We start from the raw sequence: 19,104 nt of genomic DNA on the forward strand, positions 1-19,104 counted from the left end.
ATGTTATTTTTGATTTCTTCTCAAATAGCCACAATCTCCATATGCCCAACTTTGAGCAAAGTTTGGAGAATTCTTATTTTATCTGATCCTGTTTGCCCCTTTCTATAGAAGAAAAATTCCCTTAATTATACTCACATTGTGTTTTGACTAGGGCTGTCAAGCAATTAAAAAATTAATTGTGCAATTAATTGTGCTATTAAACAATAACAGAATATCATTTATTTAATATTTTGGATGTTTTCTACATTTTCAAATATATTGATCGAAATTAAACACAAAATACAAAGTGTACAGTGCTCACTTTATATTTATTTTTATTACAAATATTTGCACTGTAATAAACAAAAGAAATAATATTTTTCAATTCACCTAATGCAAGTACTGTAGTGCAATCTCTTTATCATCAAAGTTGAACTTACAAATGTAGAATTATGTACAAAAAAACTTTCATTCAAAAATAAAACAATGTAAAACTTTAGAACCTATAAGTTCACTCAGTCCTACTTCTTTTTCAGCCTATCGTTCAGACAAACAAGTTTATTTACATTTGCAGAAGATAATGCTGCCTGCTTCTTGTTTACAATGTCACCCGAAAGTGAGAACAGGGTGTTTGCATGGCACTGTTGTAGCCAGTGTCACAAGATATTTACATACCAGATGCGCTGAAGAATCGTATGTCCCTTCATGCTTCAACCACCATTCCAGAGGACATACATCCATGCTGATGATGGGTTCTGCTCAATAACAATCCAAAGCAGTGCGGACTGATGCATATTCATTTTCATCATCTGAGTCAGATGCCACCAGCAGAAGGTTGATTTTCTTTTTTGGTGGTTTGGGTTCTGTAGTTTCCGCATCAGAATGTTGCTCTTTTAAGACTTCTGAAAGCATATTCCACGCCTAGTTCCTCTCAGATTTTGGAAGGCACTTCAGATTCTTAAACCTTGGGTCAAATTCTGTAGATACCTTTAGAAATTGCACATTGGTACTTTCTTTGCATTTTGTCAAATTTGCAGTGAAAGTGTTCTTAAAATGAACAACATGTGCTGGGTCGTCATCTTAGACAGCTATAACATGAAATATATGGCAGAATGTGGGTAAAACAGAACAGAAGACACATAATTCTCCCCCCAAGGAGTTCAGTCATGAATTTAATTAACACATTATTTTTTTAACAAGTGTCATTATCATGGAAGCATGTCCTCTGAAACGATGTCCGAAGCATGAAGAGGCATATGAAACTTCAGTGCTTCTGGCACGTCAATATCTTGCAACACCAGCTACAACAGTGCCATGCGAATGCCTGTTCTCACTTTCAGGTGACACTGTAATTAAGAAGTGGGTAGCATTATCTCCCATAAATGTAAACAAACTTGTTTCTCTTAGCAATTGGCTGACCAAGAAGTAGGACTGAGTGAACTTGTAGGCTCTAAAGTTTTACATTGTTTTGTTTTTGAGTGCAGTTATGCAACAAAAAACAATACATTTGTAAGTTGCACTTTCATGATAAAGAGATTGCACTACAGTATTTGTATGAGGTGAATTGAAAAATACAATTTCTTTTGTTTATCATTTTTACTGTGCAAATATTTGTAGTAAAAAATATAAAGGGAGCACTGTACACTTTGTATTCTGTGTTGTAATTGAAATAGATATATTTGAAAATGTAAAAAAAAAATCAAAAATATTTAAGATATTTCAATTTGTATTCTATTGTTTAACAGTGCAATTAATCATGATTAATGTTTTGAGTTAATTGCGTGAGTTAACTGCAATTAATTGGCAGCCCTAGTTTTGAATGCTAAAAATTTTCATCTCTAAAAATGTTCCTGTATTCTATAGGTAACATTAAATGGGCAACTTGTGCACACCTCCTACTCAGGCCAGTGAAAGCTACTGCATCCCAGGATTTTCACACGTGTCCTACTGGGGAAGGCAGTCAGTGTTAGCACAGAAATCCACCCCTAGAGGAGGGCAGCTTGAGCTTGCTGTTGGAAATACATGGGAGCCCTGCCAGCAGAGAGTGCCCGGAGGAAGCACTGAACCATTTTTGCTCGAAACTTTCCAAAAATAAATTTAGCAGACAGAACATGTCTAGAATATTTCAGCCCATAGTGGCGGGAGGATAGTTAGAAGGAAGTGCTTCTGCAACCTTGTAGTGCCATTCTGCTCTGGATGGTGACTATGCAATAATGGCACCACAAACCTTTGAGAAAGACTATGCTTGACTAAAGCTTTTATTTGCTGCCAAATCATCCCACCAGTTTATAAAGACAGTAGGCAGAGAATCCCATCGAGCTAATTCCAGAGTCACTTTCCAGGTCAGAACTGTACTCTCACTATAGCATTTGCTGCCCACTGTAATTGACGGCTCTGAAACAAATTCAATGTAACCTTTAGACATATGAAACTAGAGTTTGTTTGGGTTTCCCTTTTCTGTTTGCACCAACTTTGTTGAATAGTTAGTTAGTTTAAAAAAAAACCCACACAACCTTCTTTCCAGTGGAGATGCATTGTTTTAACAGCCCTACTTTACATAAAATCATAGGACTGGAAGGGATCTTAAGAGGTCATCTAGTTCAGTTCCCTGCACTCAAGGCAAGACTGGGGGCCTGGCTACACTGGAAACTTCAAAGCGCTGTTGCAGGAACGCTCCCATGGCAGCACTTTGAACTGTGAGTGTGGTTGCTCTTCCAGCGCTCCTGGTAATCCACCTCCACAAGGGGATTAGCTCTGAGCACCTGGAGTGTGGCTCTTAGTGTTCTGAACCTGTTAACATTAGCGCTTTAAAGTGTTCAGACTTGCAGCACTTAGGGGGGTGATTTTTCACACACACACCCCCAAGCCAGCAAGTTAGAGCACTATAAAATGTAAGTGTAGACAAGCCCTAAGTATTACCTAGACCAATGTTTCTCAACTGTGGCCACCAGGGCCTTTTCATGAGGCCACAACAGCCTCCTGGGTGGTGATGTGGGGGAAGAAGCATCAGCCCCTCCTCCTCCCTCCTTATTGCTCCTGGATGCACCTCCCCTGCACCACCTCTAGAAAGGGGCACAACGCTGCAGGAGCAAGGTGAGTTCTTGACCCACATTGTGGGAAGGGGGTTTGGGAGGCAGGCTCCAGTGGCAGGACTTCAGGAACCTGGTCATGTGGCCCCAGGGGCAGCAGGTACTGACTCCCTCAGCTGTGGCCACACGGCTCTGGCCTCCAACTGTGGGGCTTCAGCCTCCAGCTCCTGGTCCCAGCTGCGTGGCAGCAGGCAGTGGCTCCCGGCTCCAGTCCCAGGCTCTGGCCGTGCAATGGCAGATTCTGGCCACAGGTACCGACCTCAGGCCCAGCCTCATTGCAGCGGGCTCCAACCGTGGGGCTTTGGGTGCCAACCCCTGGCTCTGGCTACGGGGCAACAGGCACTGACTCCCTCCTCTGGCCACGGAGCTTTGGTCGACCTCTGGCCCCCAGTTCTGGCCATGCGGTGGTCAGTGCTGGCCCCAGGCTCCAGCCATGTGGCCCCAGCCCCTGGCGCTGATCCCCTGCCCCAGCTGCATGGCAGCAGGCACCAACCCACCATCTGTACCCTGGCTCTGGCCAAGCGGTGGTGGGAGCTGGCTCCGGGTGCCGACCCCTGGCTCTGGCTGTGCAGAAGAGAGCACTGGCTCCAGCCACACAGCAGCAGGCGCTGATTTCCTGCTCCAGCGATGCACTCCTGGGCTCTGGCCCTGTGGCAGCAGGCACTAGCCCTGGGTGCTGACCCATAGCTCGGGCTGCATGGCAGCAGGCTCCGATCCCTGGCTCCAGCCACGCAGTTCCTGTCCCCAGCACTGGGTTCTGGCTGCGGGCACTGAGCCCTGGCCCTGGTCACATGGCAGCAGACACCAGGCCCTGACTTTGGCCACACAACAGTGGGGCTCATCACTTACCCCTGGCCCCCACTGCCTCCCACAGCCCTGTATCCATCCCTCCTCCCCCTGCCCCAGGACCCTGCTGCATTCCACGGCCCTGCATCCTTCCCACCATCACCTCTGGCCCCTGCTGCCTTCCCCTTCGTCCCTTCAGGGCTTAATGGGTCCTGGGTGTTGCTAGGAAAGTGATATTAACAAATATACAAATATCTCTTTTCACAACAAGCCCCAGGACCCACTAAACTCTGGATGGGGTGGGACAAAGGGGGAAGCAGCATTGTTTTTGGTACTGAATCTGCCAAACAAAAAAGTTGCAAATATACATTACAATGATTTGGGTGTGTATCTGTGCATATTTAATTGTTTTTCCTAAAGTTAATTAAGTATTTTAGGGGAAAAGTGTCAGTGTGGCCACCAGTGAGAGTGGCCACTCTGAGGCCACAAAAAAAATTGTTGTGAGAAACCCTGATCTAGTCCATCCCTGACAGGTGTTTGTCTAACCTGCTCTTAAAAGTCTCCAATGACAGAGATTTCACAACTTCCCTAGGCAATTCATTCCAGTGCTTAACTACCCTGACAGGAAGTTTTTGCTAATGTCCAACATAAACAGATATTGAACAGAACCGGACCCAGGACTGATTCCTGCAGACCCCACTTGATATGCCCTTCCAGCGTGACTGTGAACCACTGATAATTACTTTCTGGGAACAGTTTTCCAACCAGTTATGCACACACCTTATAGTAGCTCCATCTAGCTTGTATTTCCCTAGTTTGTTTATGAGAAGGTCATGCAAGACAATATCAAAAGCCTTACTAAAGTCAAGATATACCACATCTACTGCTTTATCCCCCACATCCACAAGGCTTGTTACCCTGTCAAAGAAAGCCATCAGGTTGGTTTGACATGATTTGTTTTTGACAAATCCATGCTGACTGTTACCACCTTATTATTTTCTAGGTATCTGAACACTGATTGCTTAATTATTTGCTCCATTATATTACCTGGTGCTGAAGTTAAGTTGACTGGTCTGAAATTCCCTGGGTTGTCCTTACTCCTCTTTTTATAGATTGGCACTATATTTGCTTTTTTCCAGTCCTTCCATGACTTTTCAAAGATAATCGCTAATGGCCCAGATATTTCCTCACTCAGCTCCTTGAGTATTGTAGGATGTATTTCATCAGGCCCTGGTGATTTGAAGACATCTAACTCATCTAAGTAATTTTGAACGTGTTCTTTCCATATTTTAGTCTCTGATCCTACCTCATTTTCACTGGCACTCATTAAGTTAGATGTCCAATTGCTACTAGACTTTTTGGTGAAAACTGAAACATAAGTCATTTAACACTTCTGCCACTTCCACGTTTTCTGTTATTGTCACACCTGGCTCTGATCAGTGTGGTAGCTCTGTTTCTATGTAGTTCATGTCTATCAGTCTGGAACGCGCTCCCTCACTCACTTCTTCTCCTTGTAATATGAACAATCTCGGGTTACCCAAGATTTGGAGTAGGGAGGAGGAGAGCACTAATACGGGCTAGCAGTTACTTTTAAAACTACAGTAGTATCTTCCGACTGCAGAAAATGCATCCTCAGGTCACATCTACACAGTGTAACTTAATTGTGCATTGGCAAGACACTTTTTTAAGGGACATTTGAATCTTGTCTGTGGAAACCATGGCAATTATTGAAAACCAATTAAATTAATACAGTTAAGTGATAGTAATTGATGTTTGTACTGTGCCTTGAAGATATAAAGGTCTGTAAATATGTTAAGCTCTGTAACTAATAGTAACAATGTATGTCATTTGTTTAAACATTTTCCACTGTAAAACCCAAAGCTGTCTTCAGACCCAGACCTCTACTATTTTACATTCTGCTTCTAGGTTGATGGGTAAGAAATTTTTCCCTCCTGTTTCTGGGGTAAGCCCCTCCCAAATGCACAAGCCTTCTGAAGTTTTAACTATCAGCAATATTTGTTACTGTGATATTAACACTATCATCTTTCCAGACTCTGCCTCACTGCAGCAATATTACAGCAGTGATGTGAAAACAAAACCTAGCCCCCAGAGCAGATTCAGAGTTGTTTAAGCTTTCTAGAGTCAACATTTTACCCCTGCTTCCCCCTTCCTTCAGATGGGAAATAATCTGCCTCAGGTCTTTTCAAGGAGCAACTTACTTGGCCTCTGCAGCTGCTCAGCTGCAATAGCTGGCATGCTGGGGTACAGAGCCATGGCTACCCTAGTCCCCATCCACCTACACAGTGGAGTGAGTAGCAGCCACAGGGCAGCCACATAAGATGCTTTCTTACTCCCCTATGTGGGGGTGAAATGCAGCTCTTGACTGCCCTGCATCAACAGCAGGATAGATTCTGCCCTTCCAAATGTTGAGTACGGAGCTAAAGAACAAAGCTGGAGATTGAAGCTGATGTTGTACAATGATATATAAAGACTTCACTTCTAGCATAGCTCTCAGAAAACCCAGATTGTGCATTTTTGACTCTGCCTTTGCTCTCTGCTGTAAAATGATCTGCTTAGTGATAGTAATATACTCCCATTACCTTTTACATTACAAGAAAGAGAATGGTGCCGCATAGAGAGGGAGGGCACCTTTGAAACATCTGTCATACTGAAGAACATCTGGTCCGAAAGCTAATGGTGCTATGGTTTGCATACATTCCAAATGATGCATCTTTAAGTGATTTAGCCAATAAGATAGCTAATTGTAAAAAATCCTATTTTTATTCTCATTGTCAATGCTTTTACATAGCTAAAATTCAATGAAGTTGTTAAACGCTGACACACGGTTGAACAGCAAGCTTTTATAACAAAACACTAGTTTGAATTCCACAGCACATTTTTTCAAATATCAGTGATGATTATAGTTTCAAAAATAACTTATCCTACTGGGCATGGAGGAGGATAATTTCAGAGTAGTTTGCCAGGCTATTGAAAATAGCAACTGATATGCTTGTCTAATGCCTGGGAAGTGTTCTGCCCTGGAAGCCAATTTAAATACCACAAGAATGAGTTATAATTTTTAGGTGTAAGAAAACAGTATTGTGTTTGTTCAAAAGTGCCCCACTTATTGTTTTGTCTATCCATCCATCCATCCTCCACACCTACTCACATGTAATCAATTGATGTATACAACCAGGTCAGAAGAGCTACTTCATTCTTTTCAGTAGAGTTATTCTCTATTAATGAATTGGACTTGACATTTATAAACAGAAGACATTTATGTGATTAACAGTTTCTCCTTTTGATTTCAATGTAGGATGCCCAGTGAAGGGTATGTTATAATAATAATAGATCAGTAATGTTCTCATGCATGAGAGAGTTGTTGAGGTCTTTTTTTTTTCTGTGAAATCAGATAAAGAGAAATCAAATTATATTCTTATGTCATAATGAAATAAAACAGATCTCTTTACTATTGATGGGTGAAGGGTATTTGGAAAACAGCAGGCACTTCTAAACATGCAGGATGTGTAGGGAACAAAGAGGGAAAAGAAAGATCCCAATCCAGCAAACCATTTAGGCATACATGTAACTTTAACTACATGAGTAGTCCCAAGGAAGTCAGTTAGGACCAGATTCTCAAAGGAATTTATGCTCCCAATGTTCATTGAAATCAATTTGAGGATCTGGTCTTAATTTTCAAAAGCAGTGATGAGCACTAGCTCATTTTTATGTCATAAAAATATAGCATCAGGTTTGGGCAAGATGTCAGAATATGATCAGACAAATACACAATACATGAGCATATTGACTGAAGTATGTGTAGAGGGTAGATACTTCAGTTCCAGTGTATGGCCTCATCTGCACTAAAAAGTTAGGTCGACCCAGCTATCCTGGGTATAGACAGTATTAGCTCAACAGAAGAATTCTTCAGTCAACCTAGCTACTGTCGGTGGGGGAGGAGGATTACCTATGCCAATGGGAGAGCCTTTCCTGTTGGCATAAGAAATGTGTACATGGAAGCACTACAGCAGTGCAGCTGCACCACTGTAGCACTTCAGGTGTAGGCAAGTCCATAATCTAATCATGGTTCCATTCTCTCATCTATGAAATCCTGATGTTACTCTACTAAAGTAACTACTGCTGACTGTGGCGGAGGTTCTAGAGGGGGAAAAGTCCTACACAGTAGTATTCTTTTGAACCAGCTGGAAATTAGTACCATCATATTGTGATGCTTCCCCATGGGTACCCGGGGCTGTGAGGCACTTTGCTACCACCTGGTCTTAGCATGAGGAAGCCTTGTCTGTGTCACCTCCACAGGCCATGGGCAACACAAGCACTCCCGTCTAAGACTATGCATGCCCCACTCTGATTCTACAGGTTGGCAATAGGCACACTCCAACCCCCGAGCCCTCTGAGGTCTCCCTGGAGTGTCCAGCCCCTGTTCACTGGGCACTCAAAGTATTCACAGATTCACTGCTCCCAAAGGAATAGTACAACCCATCTTACCAGGTACACCTCAGACCACTGTTCCCCTTAACACACAGCACTTAGGTAAGTTTATTGTGAAAACAAAGAAATTAATTCAACAAAGTAGAGAGATTTGAGTGATAACAAGTAGAAGTATTGGAAGAAAATAAATAAAATAAAATCATAACACGCATTCTAGAACCTAGGCTTAATTACCAAGACCCTTGTGTCTAATAAAGTATTACCAACACTTTCCAGCGACACAGGGTATGATCCCTTTTTCACGAGACAAGCCACCCTGTCAGCTTCTCTCCTATGTGAAAAATCTAGACTGTATCTCTGCACTCTCAGGTGTACCCCCACAATCAATTGTCTTTACTGGTAAACAGGATCCCCTCCTGCTGTTTATTTCTTCCTGTAAATATTGCAGTGAGTATTGGGCTCAGTATGCAAATAGGCCTGCATTGTGAGACATACAATGTCCAATACACACATGACCAGACATACTAAGTATCTGCTACCTCCTGTTTGAAAGGAATCTGTTGAAGTCATGTCATCTCTTGGTTATCTGCCTTAAGTCCAAGTCTTTGAGAATGTAATTTCCAGCATAGAACTCCAAATCCTTAATTATTATCCATCCATACATTTTCAAATGCTTGGGGTCACTAGTGGGCTATTGGCTCCTATTAGAGACCTCATACACCACACTTTGGTGAACTTAATATGCATATAGATGACCCAGGGGATCCCTATTAAAACCGTATGAATCCCCTTTTCTTCTGTCAGTTGACACCAAAAGGATCCTGGGTCACGCATGACTACTGACTATTCTGCATGGTATCAAAAAGATTTGTGAGCTTTGAGGCATGAGTGTTCTTACTGTAATTCATTTCAGCAGGGAGAAAGTTTTCAAAATATCGACTTGTGAGTTAACCATGATAGTACAGTGCTAGCCTTAGTCATTGTGCCTACAGCACAACCATGTTAGCTGCAAGAAATTTATAGATTGTTCCGGAATAAAAGATTGAAGGCCTGATTCTCTACGACCTTGTACCTCTGACAATGAAAAGTGGATGTAAATGCTAATTTAGCCCATGTTTAAGTATTTTGCTGACTCAGGGCCCAATGACAAGTCCTTCTGTTGTTGCCTTGTTTAAACCTTGGAAAACTGCTGCAATAAAAATAAGTTAAATTAAGAATAATTTCCACATTTGTCATCCTCAGAACACTTTATAAACATTAACTACTGTGAAGCAAGTAGTTATGATCCCCATTTTACATGTAGGGTAACTCAAGCAGAGAGGTTAAGTGATTCCCCAAGACCTCACAAAGAGGTAGTGTCAGCTCTTAGACTGGAACTCAGGAGTTCCTGGCTTCTAGTCCCATGGTCTGACATTCCTATGTGCTCAGTTTTTCCTGTGCTTGGACCACAGGTCTCAGTATCTCTGGCTTCATCCCACTCAGCAGCAGGATACAGAATTTGGTATTCATTCTTTACATCAATTGATTTTGATTTTAATAGTCCCTTGTCCTTAATCAAGTGGTATGCAGTCATGGCAATAATCTTAATAGTACTCACTTTTCTAGGACTACCTGTCATAAGAACCTAGGAATTATCATACTGGATGAAACCTAAGGTCCACCACTATTCTGTCTGACAGTAACCACAATGCTTCAGAGGAAGGCATATGAAACCCACAGTAGGCAGAGAAGGGGTAATAATGAGTCTCTGAACTAGCCAAGTTGAGAAGCAGAGAGGTGTGACATAAATGGGTATTTCTATTCAGATTGCCTTGCTAGTTCTATTTATCTGAAATTATTGGCAATATCTCCTTTGGAAATCCTAATTGTCAGCTGTGATGTATTTCTTTTTGGATGCTGCGCATATCACCACTAAATTTCTTCTCTCTATCTCTGCTTGAGTTTTTCTAACCAAAATAAGGTGTTGCTGCTTAAGTATCAAAGGTGGCTCAGCCCAGCCAGACCAGTTGTTCAAAAATGTTGCCAGGTTAAATTGGCCACAAGTCAGTGTAATACCTGCCAAATCATATAAATGGTTAAACTCTCAGCTTCTCACATTCACCACCTACAAATTGTTTGAAAAGGGAGTAAGGGACATGCAAGCACAAAGAATGCAGAATGCTTAAAATTCCATATCGTAAACACTGATACCTCTAGGGCTTAGTTTCAGAGCAGTTCTAGATCTCCATTCACATTGGTAATAACTGTATGAAACAAGCCAGCTACAATGTCACCAACATCTGCTAAGCCAAATGACCTAATGAAAAAGTACAAAGATGTATTTCCCTGGAAACTGCTCTAATCCATAAAGTACAAGAGTAAAATGGACATTCTAACTCTTGTAATACACACTCCCCGCTGCCCCCAGAGAGCAGGGGGGATTATAGTTGCACTGTGTGGATCAGCTGGCTAAGGAGAATGACATTGAAACATTTAGGCATCTCCAGATGCCTGAAATGAGTCTCCATCATACTGTTTATGAGCCACTGAGCTATATGTAGGGCTCCATTCTAAAACTTAGCCTATGTGGCATCTGTGCATGAACCAGTAGAAGCACTGCACTGAGAATTCTAAATGATGTAACATTCATATATGGGACAACAGTGACAGTAAATTTCATCCGGATGTTTAGTGCCCTAAGTGATTCTGTTTGTGTGTGCGTGGCTTTTCAAACTGCAGGATGCCATAACAGAGGAAAAGCTTCAGAGGGTGAAAGAGCGATTCATGTCTGCCTACGATGTCACTGCAGATGGACGTTTACAAATACACGAGGTAAACTCCCAAAATATCTCTCTTTTTGAAAGACAATGAAATTAAAAAATAGATCACGCACAGGGCCGGCTCCAGGTGTTTTGCTGCCCCAAGCAAAAAAAAGATGGGGGGGGGAGTGCCGCAGCTGAAGCAAAAAAAAAAAAAGCCGGAGAGACGCCACTTAAAAAGTGCCACCCCCAAAGGGTTGAAATGCTGTCCCTTGAAAAGTGCTGCCCCAAGCACATGATTGGATGCTGGTGTCTACAGCCGGCCCTGATCATGCATAATTGGGACGTTGAGGGGCATGGGTGGAAGGAGCGGGGACACAAAGATAAGCCAGGTTGTGTGTAAATTTCAAACTGCTTGCTCAAAGTGTAATTTACATGGAAACAACATGTTCATCTTTTATTTCTTGCATAGTGTCACTAGTCATGTAAATTTGCTCTAATCTTTACCTGCCTCTTTTAGCTTGCATATATGATCTTGCCAGAGGATGAGAACTTTCTGCTGCTTTTCCGTCGGGAAACACCCTTGGACAACAGTGTGGAGTTTATGCGGGTGTGTGTCTTTTGCCTTCACCCCTTGTATGTTGCTGTCAATTATTCTGAATGGCACCTATAAGCAGACTCTTATTTAAAGTAGATTAGTATATTGGACCTCTGTGGAATTTTGTACAAGTTCATGTTCAGTAAGGAAAACAGTGTTATTTCTGAAGGCTGCATTTTCTTAGCTGTTGAAGTTGTGAACGTTCTGTAGGAATGCTCAGAAGACAGAGATACCGTAGCTAGGATGGACAAAACCAGGGGATGCATAGAGTAGATGCTTGCACTTTGCAGACTTTCTTAAAGATACATGTCCATTTTCTCCAGAGATGAAAGGTTTCTGTAGCAACCCACTGAACAATTTAACTCTTTAGAGAGCTGGGGTCAGATCCTTGGCTTTATCATTTGTGCACTGGACAAAGATAAGTGGGGATTGGCAAAGAAGGTTTTGAGCCACCTTGATACCGGTACTCTTCCCTGATTCTGGAGATGTCCGTCACTTTCCAAGGCACAATTTAGAGTGGATTGAGGGTTTTGTTAAGTGGCCCTGGAGTGGGATTGTGGACAGCCTGTGCAATTCTGTTAGGGAGTACTGGGGTATACGGATGCCCTTGGAATGCCTCCTTTTCCTTGCCACACCTCTGCACAAGGGGGCAAGGAAGGAAGCAGAGTCAGAGTCATTATGGCAACTCTAGACCACCCAAGGAGTTCCCCGACATTTGGGGAAATCAGGTGGCCTGATCTACCAGCTTTTGAACATCTTCACAGATTTGGGGGAGGATTTGGTCCTATATTCTTGGCATTGCTAGCTGCTGCAGAAAGACTATTTCAGCTTTGCAACACTCATGAAAATTGACCTGCCCAGACAAAATTTACTTGCTTATCCTTTATTATGATGATGGTTATAACAAAAGACATTGCACTTGCTCATTAATATTACTTGCCCACAAAAAACAAAAATACCCCACCTGGGTGAATAGCCAAACAGAATTTTGCACGGCTCTTTCATAGACATAGAGCGACTTACTCCGATAGGAAAAGCACCAGAGTAGAGATGGCTTTTAAAAGCCATTATTTAAAAAACACTTATTTTAAAATATATTCCTCTACTTCAAATGCTTGATTTCCAAACTGAATATATAATCTTGATTAACATGTAAATTGGGTGTTTGTGGACACAATGACCAGTTATGCATCTAACTGGGCATTTACACAGGCAAATTACCACTTTGAGCATGCAACCATGATGGCTTTGTGCACAAATTAGGTACAAAATTTTGATCAGGTTCTCAGTCTGATTATATTTTTCCTTTATGGAAAGAGACTGTCTATAATAAATAGCTGATTGCAGATTCCTTTTTTCCACAGCGTGCTATACACAGTTCTGTCAACATTAAAATAAGAATAAAAAACACTGTATGTGGATAATTTGACTTTATCTATAATGAATTAAGTACTCAGTAATATGGCTACATGCAAAGTATGGAACTGAATGAGATCTGATCTAGAGCTGTATGAGATAATCAACTTATTTGATGATTAAGTGCAAAATTAATGTGGTCTTACCAATTTTTCCCCTCCAGATTTGGCGCAAATATGATGCTGATAGCAGTGGATTTATTTCAGCTGGTGAGCTCAAAGTAAGTTATTTTAACTGTCTCTTTGGGCCTGATGTATAACTCACTGAAATCAATGGGAGTCTTTCCACTGGCTTTAGTAATTCTACTGCCTTTTAGTGAACTTGATAAATGGCATTTTAAAATTGCTCTGTAGCAATCAATCACTAGAGGACACATTGGCTGTAATTGTAGCTGCTAGATCTGTGGTTCTCTTGCATGGTTGTGTGAGGAACTGGCCAGTAGATCCTCTTATTTGTGGACCACCTGAGCTCACCTTTATGCCCCACTCCTTCCCCCCATCCCTGGGCTTACATCCCTTCGCCGCCCCCCCCAACTCACCTCTGGACTGCTGTGGAGACAACCACCAGAGCACTCCTCCATATCTTACAAATGTGCACAGTCCCTAGCCCAGCCTCTCCTCTCCAACCCCTGCAGAACAGAGCCACAGCAATTCCTTTTTATTAACTAGCTAATTACTTTTGTGCCTATTAATAAATGGTTTTCTGTGCCTGCAAAGGTGGGGGCAGGATTTAGCTCAACATTTATTTTATTTTCAGGCCCAGGTCTGATTCAGGAAAGCACTTAATCAAACACTTCACTTTTCACCACGTTCAGAAATCTATCGTTGGTCTGCAAAGTACTTGGGCAGCAAATTTGGCAATGAATCTTGGTCACATGCCATCTGACTGTAACCCCAATGTATTTTGACTTCTTTTGACTTCTGAGCCATTGGACTGGCGCTTCGAATTCTTCAGCTTAATGTTGAGGGTCTGTCAGCAGCCAACACAGAGTCATTAGTCCTTAGCTACTCGTCACAGTACCGATGTAATCTGTTTGCAAGAAACTTACGTTGCTATCAGCGTAGCAGGACGTTATGGTACTGATGACTTTGACCTCATCTCACACTTCCCTGATGTTTCAAATGGGTTTCTCTAACAACCTGTGATGTAGATGCGGTTAACTTCAGATTATGTCACACATTCTTGACGAGTGCCTACTGGCTTACTTCAACAGTGGGCTACCAGCTCTTCACCTGGCTGATGATGATGCTGTCAATGGCTGGGCACACTGTGCATATGCTGAGAGAGAGCATATGTTTAAAGTTGAGCACATGCTGAGGTCCCATTGAAGTCTGTGGGACTTCAACGTATGCTTAAGCTTGGATGTAAGTGATTAAAGACCTTTAAAAGTCTGGTCCTAAGTGCTTTGTGGAGTTTGGGCCATAATGATTTCAGATTATTTAGAAAGTTAAATATTTGGGGAGAAATAAATGTCACTTACAAAAAAATCCACTGTCCCCTACATACAGCTGATCCTCTAATTCACGGTTCCATTATGTCTGTTACAGGAGAATCTGATTATTTTAAAATATAAATTTAACACTACATATGAACTAAAAAAAGTAAAAGATCAAATAAATTTAAATTAAATTGAAGCCAATGGAACTCCTCATGTACTCAGACTTAGGCTTGTATTTAAGTAACTTGGTGAACTGCGGCCTCAATTTTTAATATTATTCCTTGAACTCCAAAAGGTAAAGTCTATTACTCTGATTCTTTTCTGTCAATAGGACTTCCTGGGAGATCTCTTTTTGCAGCACAGAAAGATGATTCCTGAGGCAAAGCTGGAAGAATACACTGATACAATGGTAAGCAAAGATAGTATTATGTATTGTGACTAGAATTTTAGACAAATCAAACTCTGTCTAAACTTGTTCAAAAGTTCAGCTAAGGAGGTACCTTCATATTTACACAACCTAGACCCAACCCTCAGCTCCCTCTCCTTGCATAGACCCCAATGTCTCCCAGCCCACACAGGCTTTCAGATCTCTTGTTCCTCAAAACCCACAATGCACAGCTAGTTCCCTTCTTCCCCCTACATCCTCACAGGCTATCTGGCTCCTTCCCTACTAGTAACGGCCTTTTGAGTAAGCAGCAGCATTTTGAAATTCACTAATCTAAGCCTGATCTTCAGGAATGAACGCACACATACTTTAAATCGTTGGTGGTTATGATGTGTCCACAACATTGTGGCTGCAAGCAGGTATTTGTATATGCAAAATGGTAGTTGTGTGCATAACGTATGTACCCATCTGCTTATATAATCAGACATTTTGCATGCACAAATGTGGGTTTTATGCAAAAAACTTGGGTACCCACATTTGAAAATTGTATGCAGAGTTTGTGTGTGTGTGTGTGTGTGTGAGAGAGAGAGAGAGAGAGAGCATAAGAAACCAACTCAGGGAAAAATTGTTCATTTCTGATAATGAAGTGGAAGATGTCATCCGAGTTCCATCAAAGGCTTCAACTAATGCTACTTTCATTAACAGCTTGTGGACACATTCATAAGCACTCATGACTTCTTTTTTGACAATTTATATCTAACTCAAGAACTAATTTAACTTTTTTTTGTTTTACCATCAAATCTCACATGTCCACTTATGACAGTACATTTCCACTCCCCCCTAAAAGGAATGAAATCAGACTACAGAAGTAATTGTATAGCAACCCCCCCCCTTGAAAATAGAAAAAAAATCCCCACAATTAGCATAAAAGTCTTTTCAGGAGAGATTTCTGGTAGCAAATAGCTTTTGCAAGGCTCCATTAAGATTTACTTCCCTGATGAGTACTCTGAGCAACAGTTGGAGAGTAAGCAATTTGAAATTTGCAGAGAATGGTTGGCTCATAACCTCTGGCTTGTTTCCCCTTCCTATGAGTTTCCCCCATAATTTCCCAAGACACAGCAACTGCCATTGCACATAATATGATTGCTAACACAGCAGGTGCAGTTAGATAGTAATACAGTTGAGAAGAAACATGGCCTAGTGGTTCAAGCATGGGGCTGGGACTCAGAAGTCATCTGATTTCTATTCTTAGATGCTTTCCTGTCTTGCTGTGTATCCTTGGACAAGTAATTTAACATCTCTGTGCTTCAGACTTGAAAAAATGGCTGCTTTAGTGTATCTGGAGATATCTAATCTGAAATGCAACTATGCAACAGGAGGAAGGAATCTGCAAAGCAGTTATGCCAGAAGAATTTAGGGTGCTATCTAACAGCAAATTAAACTTGAGTTTGCAATGTGATATTGCAGGGAAAAAGGTGCAATGCAGTTTGGGGCTGTATGTGCAGAGATGTAGTGTTACAAAAGAGCACTATGATAATCCTCCTCTCTGTGATTCTCAGGCAACTGCATCTGGAATATCGTGTTCTGGTCACCAAATTACCGTAATACTGTTGACAAACTGGAAGGAGTTCAGAGATGAGTAGGCCAGAGGGATTCATTTACTAGGAAAGATTCAAAATATTAATTATGTATAGCTTGACTATGCTGGGACTAATGGGCACATTGTAACAGTCCACAAATATTTGAAGGGTGTAAATATCCAGAAGGAAGCAAATGTAACTTGGAGTAATGAGATGAAACTCAAAAGGGAAAATTTTATCTGAACATTAGAAAAAATGGCAAACCATTAGTGTGTGGAATAGGCTCCCTTAGGAAATGATGAAAGCCTTATCTTCTGGCACATTTAAAGCTAAACCAGACAAAGTTCTAGTAAGGGAATGATAAGAAACAAACCTGCACTGGCAGGAAGAGAGATTAGCTAACCTAATGTATACCTCTAATCCAGGGGTCAGCAACCTACGGCACACGTGCCAAAGGTGGCACGTGACCTGATTTTTGATGGCATGCAGCGGCGGGCTGAGTGGCTCAGCCCACCGCCACTCTGGGGTTTGTGCCGCCAGATCCTGCCAGCTGGCGTCCCACTGCCGGTCCCATTCAGTGCCCGCTGCCGGCCTGGGTGAAGGAACCTCAGGCTGGCAGCGGGCTGAGACCTCGGCTGGCAGGAGCCAGCAGCTGGAACCCAGAGCGGCGGCAGGCTGAGGTCCTAGCCACTGACCCCGCTCAGCCTGTTGTTGGTCTGGGGTTCCAGCTGCTGGCCCCTTGCCAGCCAGGGTCCCTACCACGGCCCCACTCACCTTGCTTCCGGTTGGAGTTCCAGCGCAGGACCTCTGCCAGACAGGGTACAGGCCTCTGGCCCTGCTCAGCCCTACCAGCCGCCAGCTCCACTCACCTCAGCTGCCGATCTGGGGTTCCAGCCACTGACCTCCTGCCAGTCAGTTAACAACTGATCACTCAGAAGCCTGTGTGCATCTTAAAGTATCCAAATACGTGCCAGACATTGGAAAACTCAGAAAGGAAAAGCAAGGGCAAGGATCACACTAAACTGATAAGATCTGCATTTTAATTTAATTTTAAATAAAGCTTCTGAAACATTTTGAAAACCTTGTTTACTTTACATATAACAGTAGTTTGGTTATATAATATATAGACTTATAGAGAGACCTTCTAAAAAACATTAAAATGTATTACAGGCATGCAAAACCTTAAATTAGAGTGAATAAATGAAGACTCGGCACACTACTTCTGAAAGGTTGCTTACCCCGGTCTAACAGTAGGACCTACTAGACAGTGAAACAATTTCCCAAGGAAAATGGTCACTCAGTGATTTATAATCAGACTGGAGATTATATTCTAGCAATTGGGAGTTCTGAACAGTCTAGGGCACAATCTTTCACTGGCAGAAAGATGAACAAGATGATTTAACAAGTCTTTTTCATCTCTAAGTTATGTGGTTCTGTGGAAACAACCATATGCAGTGAGAGCATCCTCCCTACCCAAAGCCCAAAGCAGCGGATTAGTGAGGGAGATTAACTGGCAATTGTGGGATGAAATTCGCAGCCTGTGGCCATGGGAGTCCAGCACAGCCCACTGCTATCACTGTGCCAATGTATGGGCTGAAACAAAGCTTATTGCACCTCTCTGTTTCCTCTGCTGTAGAGTAGGCCACCCCCAGTGGACTGTTCCATAGATTGTAGAGGGTGGGGCTTATCATGTGAGGTATTGAGCCCCCTTCGCCCTTTGGGAAGTCAAAGTGCAGTGCTCTGTACCTTGCAGGGCTGGGCCCATGGGAGCAAGGCTTCTAATATAATTGTTCTAACAAAGAAGCTCCTATTTGCAGGAGCACTAAAAGGGCACTGCTGTGCTGTGGAGGCTGGCTTATTTAGAGGAGTAGATTTCACCCTGTTTAATTTTTGTGTGTGTATATTTGCCTTCACACACATGTATGCATATATGTACAGCTAGATACATAGCATTTTGCAATTCCCCATCAGTCAGGGAAATTCTGTTTGGAAGTGTTTTAAGGATTCTTGTTCTTCCAGTGGGCCCAGAACAAGCATTGTGGAGGGAGGGAGCATATTCTCAGGGGCAGAGTTCAAATCACTGTACTTTCTACCCATAGCTCTTAGCAACAGCAGCCTGCTATAGGAATACTATAGCCGGGTACCAGGGGAGACCAGGCAGGTACTGTAGTTTAGAAAAGAAAATGGTAGGTTTTGCTGATAGGGTGAAAATATTCAACCGTCCTAAACTTACGAGAAAGACAGTGAAAACACTTGCAGTGATGCCTGCTACTGCTTCACCACAAAGAGAAAATAATGGTAATAATAGTAGAAATAATCTCTCTCCAGCTGCACATAGTGAGGCTTCAATGGACTTATGGGTTCTGGTGAAGTCACAAAAACCACAAGACTCAAGCTCATAAGTTTGTCAGAATCTCAGCATGGAATCCTAGTCTTAATGTATGTACTTTAGTGGGTATCGTCTGTAGATGAATAATAACCAGACCTAAAATTAACCTTGTGTTTGAGTTAACATCTCTTTCTCTCTCATTTATCTGTCTTAGGTCCCCCCTGCTGTATTAGTAGTACTTCTTCACTGCCTCCTCCCCACACCTTACTGCTGTTCCTTTTTACCATTTTATTTATGTTTATTAGCCAGCAAGATAT

The 19,104-nt window shown here is 42.2% G+C and overlaps 1 protein-coding gene across 2 annotated transcripts in view; it reads left to right on the forward strand.

Annotated features, from left to right (window-relative positions):
- SCGN (secretagogin, EF-hand calcium binding protein) overlaps positions 1–19,104 on the forward strand; it is a 50,513-nt gene that overhangs the window by 9,200 nt on the left and 22,209 nt on the right. Inside the window, exons 3-6 of one of the 2 annotated variants that reach the window (XM_030549538.1) lie at positions 11,022–11,114; positions 11,562–11,651; positions 13,219–13,275; positions 14,825–14,902. In XM_030549538.1, coding sequence (XP_030405398.1) covers positions 11,022–11,114; positions 11,562–11,651; positions 13,219–13,275; positions 14,825–14,902 — 318 coding nt within the window. The remainder of the gene's footprint in view (positions 1–11,021; positions 11,115–11,561; positions 11,652–13,218; positions 13,276–14,824; positions 14,903–19,104) is intronic. The other variant, XM_030549539.1, reaches the window with a different exon arrangement.

The sequence above is a fragment of the Gopherus evgoodei genome, chromosome 2 (genome assembly GCF_007399415.2).
Source record: "Gopherus evgoodei ecotype Sinaloan lineage chromosome 2, rGopEvg1_v1.p, whole genome shotgun sequence".
Lineage (NCBI taxonomy): Eukaryota > Metazoa > Chordata > Testudines > Testudinidae > Gopherus > Gopherus evgoodei.